The 15,553-nt window shown below is 37.2% G+C and overlaps 1 protein-coding gene across 1 annotated transcript in view; it reads right to left on the bottom strand.

Annotated features, from left to right (window-relative positions):
* Elp2 (elongator complex protein 2) overlaps positions 1-15,553 on the bottom strand; it is a 407,540-nt gene that overhangs the window by 58,472 nt on the left and 333,515 nt on the right. The window contains exon 17 of the mRNA XM_090382492.1: positions 15,139-15,269. Coding sequence (XP_090238618.1) covers positions 15,139-15,269 — 131 coding nt within the window. The remainder of the gene's footprint in view (positions 1-15,138; positions 15,270-15,553) is intronic.

The following is a 15,553-nucleotide window of genomic DNA, read 5'->3' as shown; positions in this document are numbered from 1 at the left end:
CAACTATACAACTATACAGGTATCGAATTAACCCTAATCAAGGTGGAGCAAGGTGAAACCGAATTTTTCTTTAATGAAATCAGAGAGATTTTTTATAATAAAATTTAAAAAATTAATGGGAATGTCATTATTGCGAAGTTTGGTATAAAGATCATTTAAAGCACCAGCGAAAAGTGATTGATTGCTACTAATATTAGCCAAACGGATAATTTGTGTGTAGATTATATTTTTATGAACCTTAATCGAAATGTTCGAGTTCCAATTTGTTAAATAGATAATATTAAAATTAAATTCGCTTCTTTTGTCGAATAGTTCCAAATTGTGACGAAGAGGAGGACTATTTAGAGTAATACTTAAATCTAGAAAATTTGCATGTTGGTTGCCAAGGTTTTCTTTATTGAGAGTGAGTTCAGTTGGATATATGGATTTAGCAATATTTTCAAAATGAATGTTGAGAATAAGAATGTCATCAACATAGCGGAATGCATAAAAATTAAGGTTCGGATTGTTATGCATATATAGATGTTCGTAATAATGAAGAAATAGATTAGCTACTATGCTAGAAATTTGTGAACCCATGGGAACTCCTATGGATTGTTTATAAGCATATTTACCATCGTAGATAAAATTGTTTAGAATACAGAGGTTGATATAGTTATTCCAAGTAACCTCATCTGTTGGTATAACGTTTTTGTATTTGAGGAACAATTGATAAAGTACATTAACAATCAAGTGATGCGGTAAGGAGGTAAATAAGTTGGTGAAGTCATATGTTTCAATACTAAATATGCTGGAATATGTATTGGAATTGGAATTAAAAATTTTGATGATACTGTGGTTATTGTTAATGATCCAAGTGGAAGGGATATTGATAAGAATGGTAGTTAATAATTTGAAAAATTGTTTACCTGGATGATAACAGCCACTTTTTTTGGCACTAGTGATGAATCTGAAGCCAACTGGATGTTTATGGAATTTGGCTATCATATACAAGAAAGGCAAAGTAGAATTGCGAATTTTGGTATGCAATTTTTTATGCAAAGCTATAATTTTTTTGATGATTGTATTGATGCCGAGATTACAGCGTAAAAAGGTGGAGCTACTTTCTACTTCCTTTTTGAGGGTGGTGTAATAAAATTGCTTGCAAAAGATAGCAAAGTTATTAGAAGCCTTATCTACCGGAGTGATAATAAATTTTTGCTGTAAATCTGAGATGGCTTTTTTCAGGTTAAAGTACTTGATATGCGAATTATTGTAAAGGTAGTAAGTTTTAGAAATAATTTTTTTAATGTCCTGAAATGTAACGTTTATCCAATTATAAAAAGCTTCGTGGGGTATTGTATATTTATATGCTAACTTGTTGCAAAAGTTCAAGATATTCAGATAAATATCTTTATATATATTATTGAGGTTGGCCTTATGGACTGGTCTGAATTTAAAACCTTTTTCCATAGCGGACTTTAGTGGAATGTTGTTAATAATGTCCAGGTTACCAGTAATAATATGTTTATGATGTTGATCAACGTAAGGAGCATATATGGGATCATCACAATGACATGGAAGATCTAAAGCTTGTAAGTTGCCTAAATTGGTAGCTAGAGTTTTATAATTACAAATTTTGAGTCCAATAGGAGATTCATATTTAAAGCAGTGATGGATCTTGAACTTGAAATTATTATAAAATGGGAGAAAATTATTACGATTATTAAGTAAATAATGCCAAGGAATTTTATCGAACCAACTGTGAATAAATTTAATAGTACAGTATTCATTACTGTATGTAGTAATGCGACCTAGTCTAAAGAGAGAGATATCTAAAGTAATATGCTTAAGTTGAATATTTTTACATTTAAAATTGCTAATAAATAAAGTTAAGGCTTTTAGTATAGAGTTTTTGATATTAAAGAGAAAAAGAGAAATGTTGTGTACATCGAGTATGGTATTGTCCCAGGAGTTAATAATATTACGAAAATTGTGCCGAATATGCCTATGATGACGATTTGATTTATTTCCACGTTTGTATCTACGCTTATTGTTATTGAAGAAATGACTAAGATGGAATAAATTGTAAATGCAATGGCTGGTGTTTAAACAACCATTGCTTAAAAGATTTTGTTAAAAAATCTATTGTTTAGGCCGTAGGGATATAAAGATTTATAAGTGCACATAAATAGAAACTCATAATAATCACGAAGAACGTTGTTGAAACCATGGTGGTGAAAATGGAAAAGTTCTATTTCAGTATCTAAAATGGTATCAAGTAAAAGATTTTTACTTTTAGATCTGTGCCCATTAATTCTGATGTTAAGAGAATTTGTGGTTTGGCCTACGTATTTAACATTGCAAATATTGCATATGAGCAAATATATGACATTTTTAGTTTTACAAAAAGGAGGATAAATAGAGTTAGATTTGGATTCGGAGTTATCATGGGACAAGTGAGACATCGTTTATCTAAACATTTTTGAAAAAACAAATTTTGGTTTAAAATATGTGTATTGTACTCAGGTTGGTTAGGGTAAAGGGAATGATTCTCCTGTTTAATATTTAACACTACATCCTCAGGAGTGGGATGTAGCGCAACACGTTTTCTAGCTGAACTAGGGGCAACACAGTGCTGACTCGCCGTATTATTTAAAGAGACGTAGTGCATGACAAGTGGGGTAAAAATTGAATAGGGCAAATTGTGTTAGCAACGAATATATATATATATATATTCGAATATATATATATATATATATAATTTATATATATAATTTATATATATATATATATATATATAAAATGTTTATCTAGCATTAGGTATAGATAATACTATGTGTATGAATGTACTAATGAAGAACAGATACTAATTCTAATTCAGTGTTTGCTCATGTTTCATATTGTATTTCTGAGTCAAGTGAAGATTGTGAAATGGAAGCCGTATTCCAGAGAGTCCCTGAAGAGGTGAGCTACCTGGATTTTCCAGCTCACTGGGAGACTGCTTCTTCAATTCATAGACAGCTGAAGGTCATATCGCCTTAATCCTACAGTGAAACAAGAGAAGAAATCGACATGTCCTAGTTCCCAGATGTTTAGTAATCATGAAGAACAACTTCACAATGGAAGACCCACATCTTTCAATGTGTAATAAAAAGAACATTTTTTGAACAATTGAACACTTTTTTAGAACATCAACTTATTGTCATGGTGAAGAAAACCTGTGTGTAACATATGCCTTTTCAGATCATTGTCAGATAAGTTTCTCAAGTGACTGATTATCCTTGTAATCTTTTTGTTTGAACCACTTTGAAATGTATCAACTTAACGGAATAGGATGTAGAGTTTATATAGCATGTTTGCTTTAGCTTTACTATATACTGTCAGTTAAGATCTACTTAGTTTTGTAAGAGGAGGTATGTTTTTGTTTTACCTCACAAGCTACCCCTTTACAGAAGTTTCGGAACCCAGTGAAGACACTCAGAATTGCGGACTTTGTCTTTTTGCCCCTGCCTGAAATTCTGGGGGGTGGTAATGAGGAGTGTAAAATACCTGTATTTTACCCATCATCTGCCTTCACTGTAGTTTAGGTAGTACGAAACACAATACCGCACTTATCAGCGTTTCTTGCCTTCTTCTCCCCCACTAGAATGCATGCCTCTCCAGCATGACATTAAGTAAGGTCAGTAAGTGTGATTGAATTGTGCCTTTATTAGTGGAGTCACGGGACAACAGGAGGCCGTTACTTGATCAGCTTCTGACCATTATGGGAGATGGAAGTAAGGATAAAAAGGAGGTGCTTGATTATTTTTTATCACATAAGAAGAAGTTATGACTATTGAAAACAGACTTTTAAAGGGAAACCTGAATCTAATAACTGCAGAGTGGATTGTATCGGGCAGTCCCTTTTGCAGGAATTCGATTCTCGAGTTCAGAGATCAGGAACTCTCACCCCGGACAAATATGAGTTTCATTTTCACGTAGTTGTAACTCCTTTCTATTGCTGTTTTTGGTTCTAAGATATCAGCCCTGGAAATTTAATTCCCCCATTAAAACAAGCTCCGGACCAATGGGAGCATGGAAAATGTGAAAGGGGGAGGGACCTATATATACTCAGGTGAGACAAAGGATGGGGGTGAGGAGTTGAGAGTTAAGAGTTTAGATCAGAGTTAAGAGAGAAAGAGAAGCCGGCACTTACAGCCTTTTCTAGATAGCTTTTGTTGAAACAGACTTTTTAGACACTCTTCTGTCAGAGCTTTTGAATATAACTTTTGTTCACTCCTATGCTACTTTTGGCCCGAGTTCTAGAATTGCTGAGAAATCCAGTTCAGATCAAACTAGACGTAAACGGAGTGTTTTTTTTTTTTTTTTTTTTTTTTTTTTTATGTAAACCCCAAACACGAGAGGAAACAGAACCTATAGTACTTAGTACCGTGCTTGGGTTGGAGGTTGAGAAGACGAAAGAAGATATTTGTTGACATTGGACTTGAACTTTTGTAGACTGTAATTATCAGGAAATACGTATGAAGGAAGGTTGTTCCAGAAAACGGCAGTTGAATGAATCAACGAGGAAGATGAACAGTTGGTTCTGTGAGTTTGAAGTTGGACAGTAAATGGATGTTGGCTGGTGGCGGCACGTGTTCGGACTGTTTTGAAAGAGAGAGCGGGAATTATAGAAGCCAATTCAGAAGAACAGTGCCCATGGAAGTATCTGTAGAAGAGGCATGCAGCAGAAACAGTACAGCGAGCGGAGAGACTCTGTTAGAGATGAATCATTAATTAACCTAACTGCCCTCTTCTGAATGGATTCAAGCAGCCTGAGAGAGGATTTGGGAGGCACCACCCCCAGATGTGGGAACAATATTCCATGGCAGGGCGGATTTGCAATTTATACAGAGTGAGCAGCTGTTTGGAAGAAAAGTAACACCGAGAGCGAAAGAGAAAACCAAGTTTTTCAGATGCAGAAGAAGCAATATTTGTAATGTGCTTGTACCAAGAGAGATTAGAAGTCAGGGTACACCCCAAAAGAGATATATCATTTTGCCTAGAAATCGGAGTGTCACTAAAGATAAGCATAGGAGCAGAAGAATCCTTTTTGCGAGATATAAGACAAGACTAAGTTTTAGAAGGGTTGAAATCAACTAAGTTGTCTTTGCCCCACTGGAGAATTACCGGAAGATCGGCATTTAAGGAATTGGCAGCAGATTTTCGAGAAGTTCAAGCTGATTGGGCAGGACAAGGTTTCTCAAAATGGAAAGTAGAATGCAATGTGCTATCATCGGCAAAACTATGGATACGATTTCCAGTCAATGGAAGAAGGTCATTAATATACATGAGGAAAAGAGTGGGGGAAAGAACTGAACCTTGGGGGACACCGGCATTAGTGGAGAAGTTAGAAGATGGAGAGCCATCTACCATCACCCTCAGTGAGCGATCAGAGAGAAAACTGAATAACCAATTACTAAAAACAGTTGGCAAACCATAAAAACTTGTGGATGGAAACTTGTTTAGAAGACCTTTAGGCCAAACACGATTGAAAGCCTTTGAGATGTCAAGAGCAACTATTTGCGTTTCACCGAACCTTTCCATTGAATTAGTCCATAAATGGGTAACATAAGCCAGAATATCACCAGTGGATCGACACTGACGGAATCCATACTGGCGATTGTTGATCAGATGGAAGGTTTCTAGGTAGTTTAAGAGTTGGCGGTAAATTGATTTCTCCATTACTTTAGAAAGAGAAGAAGTAATTGCAATGGGACGATAATTGGATGGGACAGATTTGTCACCTTTTTTAGGAACTTGTTGGATATGAGCAAATTTCCAAGCAGAAGGAAAAACACCTTTGGAATAAGAAAGTGAAAAAAGGCGGCAAAGAACAGGAGTAAGTCCAGGAGCACAGGTTTTGAGAACAAGTGGAGATATACCATCGGGACCTGGAGCTTTCTTAGCATCAAGATTCGTTAAAATCCTTCTGACATCCTTTTGGTGGAAGACCACAGGAGGCATTGAATGGAGCGTGTTGGAAAATGTGGGAGGTGTTTTACAAAGATCATTAAAACATGAGTCGGAAGAAAAATGAGATGCTAGCAAGTCAGCTTTATCCTTGGCTGAAGTGACAACAGAACTATCTGTTTTGGACAGAGGTGGGAGCAGAGATGGGCAAAAGTTGCAGCCAATAGCTTTGGCAAGAGACCAGAATGCTTGGCTACCATTAGGGCAAGAAGCAAGTTTTCTGTTCTTAGCCTGTTCAAACTCTAGTATGGACTGATTAATAACTGCTTTACAATTGTTGCGAGCTTTGGTGTAGGCAGAAAATGAAACTGAAGAACCAGAAACAAGCCAATTACGATATGCAACATTCTTCTCTTGAACAGCCTTAGCACATTTATTGGAAAACCAAGGTTTAGATAAGGGACGAGATTTTAAAGTGGAGTGCAGGATAAAGGATTCCATTCCTGCAAGAATAACTTCACTGACACAATCTGAGCAAACGTTGAGATCAGAAGTTTTTTAACAGTAATCCGACCAAGGAAAAGAAGAAAAGAAGTCTCGCAGGTCATCCCATTTTGCATTCTTGTAATGCCAAACAACACGAAGTTGGGAATAGCCACGAGATAATCACCAAGTTGTCATCTGCAGTGCCTATAGGACCTCTCACTTCGACCGTGTACTTAGAAGGGTTGTTTTTGAGAAAAAGATCAAGCGTATTGGCTGTATGATTAGGATTGTCTGGTATTCTTGTAGGTAAATGAACAATCTGTGGAAGCTCATTTGTAATTACAAAAGTCTCAGCATCTCGACCACTGGGTCATTGTGACTAGAAAATGGAAGCCAGCTGGAGTTGTGAAAATTAAAATCACCAAGGAAAATTACCTCACTGTTAGGAAAGTTGGACTGGAAAAAGTCAAGTTGCAAAGAGAGGAAGTCAAAGAGCTCCAAGTGATTAGTGGAGTTTGGAGAACGGTAGAGACAACAGATGAATTTGACACAATGAGGTAGAGAGATTTTAAGCCAGAGAAGATCAAAGAGAGGAAATTCCAAATTGCCAAGTCTCTGACAGGGAATATCAGAACGGACATATGCACAAGTACCACCTTTGAGGCGAAAGGAATCATACAGCGAATAATTTGGGCATCTGAGATGAGCAGTAGTTGAATCAACCGATAACTGAGATTCTGTCAGAAAAAAAAAGCACATGGGGTTTGGCAGACTGCAAGTGGAAATGGACATCGTTGAGATTAGAATTGAGACCACGTATATTTGTGAAATGAATTAGGAAGTGTTTGGGAGGTTTATATCTTTTCGCAGATAAGCTTGCTCTATTAGTTTGACAATTCATGGTGTATTCAATAGTAAGAAAAAGTGGATGGGACATGCTGTATGAAGTAATGAAATTTTTGGATATGGCGTACACGTGGTAAGAATATACCCAGATCCTCGACATAACGTGGCCTCGAAAATGCTCCCCGCATACACACTACTCGGACTCCCTCCAGTCACTATCTGGCAGAGTAGAGGTAGCAAGATAATACACTAGCTGATCCGGAAGCCCCCTAGAGAGTTACATAGGTTCAGTCCAGTGTACTAAATAGTGGCCGGCCTGCAAACACCCTCGAAATGTAAGAAATATTGGATCTCGCCACAATGTTCATCATAACCTCAAAAGTCATTAATCATACTGCGTGATGGAAGAGATAGGGAAAGGTTGACCGGAACTTAGCCCTAGAGACTAAACATGGGTTTCACCACTTCAAGCCTCCAATAAGCAAAGTGGTGGTATTGCACTGGTTGATGAGAGTCATCTATCACCTAGTACTGCCTGGTAACATAGAGAGGCGGCGTTCCTCCATGTGGTGTCGGTGCCACACCTTGACACCTGCTTACGTTGGTTCACACCTGGGTGGTCACCCACCATGTACTTGTGCATGGAGGTTATACCCTTGATTACTAACAGTCCCATCATCGTGAAGGTGCAATGCAAGCAGAGGATTTGGCTGTCACAGACCGCGCGGACTTCACCGAAATTGGGTCTACTTGACTTGAGTGATCCCCCGAATATCAGTTCCATCAGCGTTTTAGACTCCCAGGTAGCAAGTACAGCTTGTCTGGCCTATCTGAGAGAATGTCTGTGACAACCACAAGGACCAACCTTAGTTACCTAGGAACCTCATTGCCATGAGATCACCTAGCTGAAGTTTACAGCAGAGCTGAATAGAACGGAACAATACAGTCGCTGTTCCAGACACAGTTGAAAATAATCAAATCATTCCTTATACTGGTAAGTTTTACTTACTGTTACCCTATTTGTATTTATACATAAGCATCCCTCCTCATTAGCATATTTACTGTCTTATCTAGTTAATACATTAGTATTAATGTGACTACACAATACCCACTCGTTACTCAAAGTTTTAGTACAGTACCTATGCATACATGTATATACCTGTTTACTCCTGTGAGATGTGGATTGCAAACCAGATGTTGAGCAAGATACCATAGAAGAAACACAGGAAGAACATAAACATGTCATTAACCCACACTACCACCAGCTAGAAATACATAAAGTATCTCTCTTATTCATGGTAGTAATGTAAGTGTAAGAAAAAGATGTTGTATTTTCATTTGTCTATTATATGTACGTTTCTGATATAGTAATAATAATAAATTATGTTCTGTTTAAGTATCTTTGCCTCTTGCTACACATTACGCAGCATAAGTTTTATATTAAAAGAACTATTATTGTGTCATTCCAAGATCTGACTATGACAGATAGGGTCTTGGAGTGCAAAACACAACGCTGATCCAATGCTGCAAGTTCGATTCTCCACGTAGCTGAATAGATCTTTAGGGCACGAGATCATTGTCCTATTATAAGTACCACTAGGCAGTCACATAAGTCCATTGGCGTTTTTCTGGGACATGCTTTAATCAAGGTTTTGTAGCATCCAAACCATTCCCGGAACTTAGGCAGCATTCGAAGCATTTTAGATAATTCAGAATATTAAAACCCAGCTCAGCATAATAAAGTTAGTAATAGTAATAATGGCATGTGATGCAAGAAAGCAACCGTATGAGCTTATGTAGCATCAGCCAAAAAAAAAAAACAGAATTCCCCTACCATCCCTCTAAACCAGTGGTTTTCAACAGGGGTGCCGCAACAACATTCCATGGGGAGGCATGTAATTTGGGTTTAAGTTACTTAGACTTAAAATTATATACTGTATATATATGATTTGTATTATGAAATGTAATTTTTATAATTATATTATTGTAATAACTATCAAATCGGATAAATGAGAAAATCGGATCTAACAAGCAGAAAACAGTAGGGTGCCGCAGAACAAAATAAATTACTTAGGGGTGCCATTATTAAAAAAAGGTTGAAAACCACTGCTTTAATGTTTGTCCAGTTCCTCCTTAAATTTATTTAACCCATCAACCTCCACGACAGATGGAAGTTTGTTCCAGCAATTAACCACCCACTGGCTAAAGGCAAATTTCCGCACATCTATTCTACATCTGGCTTTTCTTAATTTGAATTTATGCCCCCTTAGGTTCGTAATCTGAGCAAGTGGAAGGATCCCATCAGAATTCAGCGTGCTCAACCCATTCAAGGCCTTATACACCTCAATCAGATCACCGCGCAGGTGCCTAGTCTCCAGCCACTGCAATTTGCAGAGCTTAAGCCCCTCTTGGTAAGAGGATCCCTTCATTCCCCTCACCAATCTTGTTGCCCTTCTCTGTACACGATCAAGCAAATCTACATCCTTCATAAAATGAGGCCTCCAGACCTGTACGCAGTACTCAAGGCGTGGCCTTACCATTGCCTTATACAGAGGGACAATCACTTCCTTTTCCCTGCTAGCAAAATTCCTATATATCATTGACAAAACCCCATGACCTGCCCTGGAAGCCTGTCTGCATTGCTCAGAAAACTTCACATCTGACTGCACAATTACTCCCAGGTCTTTCATTTTCTACCACCTTAAGTGTAGTACCAAACAGCTGGTACATTCCTCTGGGGTTACTTCTACCCATATGCAGTACTTTGCAATTGTCAATGTTTTAAACTTCAGTTGCCACTTCTCAACCCATCTTCCCAAATTTTCTAGATCCTGGTGCAATAGCACACTGTCATTAACAGCCCTGCCAACCTTTGTATCATCTGCAAACTTCGACACTAAGCCTGATATACCTTCATCAATATCATTGATAAATATACAAAACAACAGTGGACCCAACACCGAACCCTGTGGGACTCCAGTAATAACACATTAGTCTACGAAGAGCAGCACCCATTGATTACCACCCTCTGTCTTCTCCTACTGAACCATCCTTTTATCCATTGTAGCAACTTACCTATAATACTATTCTGCTCCAATTTGTACAGTAGTCTTCTATACGCAATAGAGTCAAAAGTTTTCCTGAAATCCAAGTATATGATATCAAAATTATTTTTTGCATCCAGTTCCCTTGTAACCACATAATAATATCCAATGAAATTTGTCAGAGAAGATTTTCCCTTAACAAACCCATGCTGTGTCTGAATTATTGCTGCAGTCTTGTCTAGATGATCCTGAAATGCATCGTTAACCAGTGACTCCATTATTTTACCTGGAACAGAAGTCAAACTAATTACAGACCATTTAACAGAAGTTAAACGGTCTGTAATTACTCATGTCACCTTCGATCCTCCTTTGTGAATTGGGAATACATTTGCACATCTTCAGTCCATGGGGACCTCCCCTGAGTCCAAGGATGCTCTCATAATTATGGCTAAGGGTTTGCTTACTTCTTTTGCCACCTCCTTTAATATAACTGGATAGATCCCATCCACTCCAGGTGCCTTTCTTAAGCTTAACTTCAACAATTTCTCCTCCACTTTGCTGTGAGTTATTACAAAATCATTAATCACCCTGCTACAATTTGATAACCTTCTGGTATTTTCAATCCTTAATAACTCCTCATGTGCGAATGTAGATGCATTTAGTTTGTTTGCTATCTGAGGAGGATCATCAACAGTCGAACCACCGATATCAAGTGAACTAATCAGATTCATCCCCTTCTTTTTAGAGTTTATATAAGTAAAGAAATCCTTGCTGTTTTTCTTAGCATCCTTTGCCAAAGATTTCTCGTAATCTGCCTTCACCTGCCTAACCTCCTTTGTGACTTGATTACAGACTAGCTTATATCTGCCATAGGCTTCTGTGTCGCCTGATAATTTATATGCATCCCATGCATTTTTGTTCTCTGCCACGAGTCTTATTAGTTTATTTGACAACCATTTAGGTCTAAACCACGAACAATATTTTGTCTAATAGGTACGAACCGTTTAGTAGCTTCCACGATTAATTCCTTGAATGCTTCCCACTTAGAATTTGCTGTGGGATCAACTGATGATGTTGGTAACATCATCAGTTGATCCCACTGTACAGAATTTAAAAACTGTCTGTAGTCACCTTTACGGAAGCAAGAACTCTTTCCTTTAGCCCTGATAGTAATTATATCTTTAAGTAAATCCCACATCAGTACACAGTGATCACTGCCACCTAGTGGTTCTTTTATCTGCAGATGCCCAGATAAAGACCAATGTAACAAAAGTAAATAGCATGACTGGAAGAAAAACTCCAAAATGACAGTGAAATGGTACGCCTTCTTTGTTACAAATAGAAATAACAAATTTAGAGAAGAATAAAATTAAATGAAATGAAAATAAAAATAAAATGAAATCCAGTTAATGAAGTGAGGATGTAATTTGTGTGTAATATACAAAAATAAATGGAAATAGCTGGGAGAAAGTAGAAGAATTTAGCTGCCAATTCCTTCTTTTCAGGGGAAAGCTACAAGGAATTCCAGCTGGAAAAGAAGAAGAATGTAGTGTTTTAAGTAGACATACTGTGTTGTTGACTTTTTCAAACTTCATTTCATTGGTCATCATTAATAAGTATTTCACATGTACTGGCATATGTGATCAGATGGCATTACTCTTATTGATGCTATGCATGTATATGGAAAGCTCTGTTTATATAACTGGGCCATTCTTTGTTGTCTGTTTAGTACTGTACTGCAAAGTGGTTTCTCAATAAACAGTACTTCAATATACAGGTTCCTCAGGATTCATCTCGTGTAGTCTATGTTACCACGAGCAGGTTGAATAAATTTGAATGACTGAAAAATTATTAGGAGGATGGGGAAATGAGGTAGGTAGTGGTTTTTTTTTTTTGCTGATGCTGTACAGGCAGTCCTAGATTTATGCCAGGGTTAGGTTCCTGGGGGGAAAGTGTAAATGGAACCCTGTATATATTGGAGTCAATGGGAAATCACAGGGATAGGTTCCGGGCAACAAAAATTTTATCTACCCTTTTCAATACTGGAATATTTAAAGCTCAGAAATAAACTTTTTTAATTAAAAAAAAAGTTTTATTTTTAACTTACATAAAAACAGTACATATAATAAATAAAAAAATAAATTAATACATAGAACATTTTGACAGTGGCACAATGCTGCAGTTTTAGTTGGCTTTTGAAGACTCTGGTTGAGTAGGCCATTTTTTTTTATTTTTGAAGAAAGAAGCAAGTGTTGATTGCCTGGATTTCTTTCCTCTTTCTTTCAAAATAAGGGCTCAGGGTTGATATGACACCCCTTTTAACTGTGGCACTCCTGTCAAATTGTGATCAATGTCACAGAGCTCATTAGTGAGGGACTCTACACTTGCAAGAATCTGTTGTAGGTCTTAATTTTTAGAGGAGGGTCTTCTTTTCCTTCCCTTCCTCCTGCCTTATGGCTAAGTTCTGCAGCTAACTCTTCAAGGTCTTCATTTGAAAGACGCTCTGCATTACTTTTCAAGATCTCAGTTACATCTTAAACTGCAACTTCTTCTAATGCTGCCTTTTGTGAGAGCCTGCTGATGTCTTCTACAACATTGTGTTGTGGCTCGAATCCTCTGAAGTCATGCATGAAATCTGGGGGGAGTTTATGCCACACTCCATTTAGACAATTGACAGTTACTTCTTTCCAGGCTGTGTTAATGTGATTGATGCCCTTCAAGACATCAAACGACTGCCAATATTCTCTGCTGGTAATCTTGGATAGGTCTAAAACCTTTACCATTTCTCTAAATGTTTGCCGTAGTTTTAAAGGCAACTATTACCCCCTGGTCCATGGGTTGCAAAACTGATGTTGTATTTTGGGGCTCATGTAGACAACATTAACTTTTAAGATGTGTTCTGATTTCACCCAGATTTGTAGGATGTCCAGGGGCATTGTACAAAAGAAGAATAGCCTTGGTTGGTAAATTTTTGTCATTGCAGAATTTTAGAACAGTACAGCAAAAATAGTTGGTGAACCAATCCAAAAAGACGTCCTTTGTCACGCAAGCCACCTTGTTTAACTTCCAGTACACAGGCAACATGGCTTTATTTAAGTCTTTCTAAACACATGGTGTTTCAGAGTGGTACACCAACATTGGCTTCAATTTTAAATTGCCTGACACATTTGCCTCCAACAAAAGAGTCAGCCTGTCTTTTGATGCTTTAAACCCAGGAGTTGACTTTTCTTCATGGGCAATCAGAGTTCTTGAGGGCAATTTTTTCCAATAAAGGCCCGTTTCATTAACGTTGAAGATGAGATCTGAAGGATAATTCACCCTCCTCTACTATGGCCTGAAACTCTGCAGGGAATGTAGCAGTCGCCTCAGCATCTGCACTGGCTACCTAGCCAGTAATTTTCACACTTCTGCATTTGGTTCTTGCTTTAAATCTCATGAACCAGCCCTTGATAGCCAAAAATATTTCATTGCACTGACCTCCTTTTTTCTTCTTTAAGTCTTCAAAAATTGACTTAGCCTTTTTAGTTATTAGAGCCTGGGTCAAGGGAATGTTTTTTTGGTTCAAATCATTGATCCAAAGTGTCAGCAATTGCTTCATTTTTTTCTAAAAGCTTACGTTTTCTATAATTAACTTGTGTAGCACTTTGCATCAATTCTTTTATTTTATCAGCATTCTTTGTAATTGTAGTAACAGTCAATGGAGGCATATTCATAGCTCTACACACTGCTTTCACCAGTTTCCATCCCCAGAATAACCTCTGTCTTATCTTCCAATGTGATAGATCGACGTGCCTTTTTCATGCTTTCATTTGCACTAGGATTCATTGAACTTCTTTTACCAGATGTTGCGTCTCTTTATTCTATTAAATTAAAAACTTTATTAATTACGTAACACACTGTCTAGTGGACTGGCAAAAAGTGCACAAGGCTATCACTAATAGCACAATTAAAAAAAAAAAAAAAAAACAGTTAGTGTAATGAATTTCCAACACATGCAAGTGGCATAAACAACAACCAACTGAATGCTTCACAGCATGGACCTTTACCACCTGCATCCACGAGTGACTACTTTGAGGGTGGGAAGCTTTCTCATCTCCGACTGGCTATGATACGGACAGGTTAATCGATGACTGGCTTAGTTTGTGGGTGGGTAAGTTTCTCATCTGTGACTGTCTCAGATTGTCCTCGATCACGTGAACAGTGCATAATACATAGTACAGTACGATGCCGTTAAATTTTGTCTGATGATTTTAAACTTTCAATTTATAATAAAACTGCAAAAATAAATATTCATGGCCTCATAGTTAGTGACTGGAGCTTTGTGAATTGGCACAAATCAAACCAGCACAAAATGAGGGCTCCTGTATAAGCTTGCTTCCTTGCATCATTTTGCCTTTACTAATAAGTAAAAGCAGGGCATGTGTAGCAAGCCAGTTAAGCTAATTCACTTTAAGCGAAAAAGAACTTAAATTAAAGGTGAAATGAGCCAGTTCATAGCATTGTTTTTAAGCCTATTTATTATTTAGGGCTTTTATGGTATTAATACCAATCACCGTATAAACCTTTCAAAAAATTTCTAAATGTAAGTTATGCTTTAAAATACTGAAAGGGGGGCTCTCTTTGAATCTTGAATACTATGATGTCAGAGCATGACTTCATGTTTAAACTGTTCTAGAGCAACTTGAATGCCAGAGTAAGATTGATGGAACTTGGCTAAGTTAGCCTGGTGCAGGACCAAAAATGATGCACCAAAATATTCTGATTTCATGGAAATATGCTCAGAGGGAGAAGGGAAAAAAATAAAATAAAAAAAAGTAGAACTTCTTACCTATCACAGGATATGAAACATGGGCCAAATGCAACAGCTGTTACTGCATCACAATTTTCCAGGGGCTGTGAACTAGGAATATATCCTTTTGTAACACCTGTCTCCTTGTCAAATTTACCCCATACTACTACCTATTTAAGAGAAAACATTAGCAAAATTGTAATTAAAATCAGTTCATGCTACATTATAAAAACAAACATCATAATTTGAGTTAATGCCAGAGTAAGTACACACCAAAATTGCATCTGAGTTCAATAAATTTAATATAGCATTTAAGTTCAGACAATTGTAGCTAACAGCTAATCCACTTTCATGCCAAAACTGACAATGAGATACATTTAAGAAGTGACCAGAAATTTTTATTTAAAGGTTTATTTTTAATGTGTATAATTAAAGATTTTTAAAGGTGGAATTC

The sequence above is a fragment of the Mastigoproctus giganteus genome, chromosome 1 (assembly GCF_048544385.1).
Source record: "Mastigoproctus giganteus isolate SK-2022 chromosome 1, ASM4854438v1, whole genome shotgun sequence".
Taxonomy (NCBI): Eukaryota; Metazoa; Arthropoda; class Arachnida; order Uropygi; family Thelyphonidae; genus Mastigoproctus; species Mastigoproctus giganteus.
Note: the sequence above shows the minus strand (reverse complement) of the source record. Positions and strands in the feature narration are given on the sequence as shown.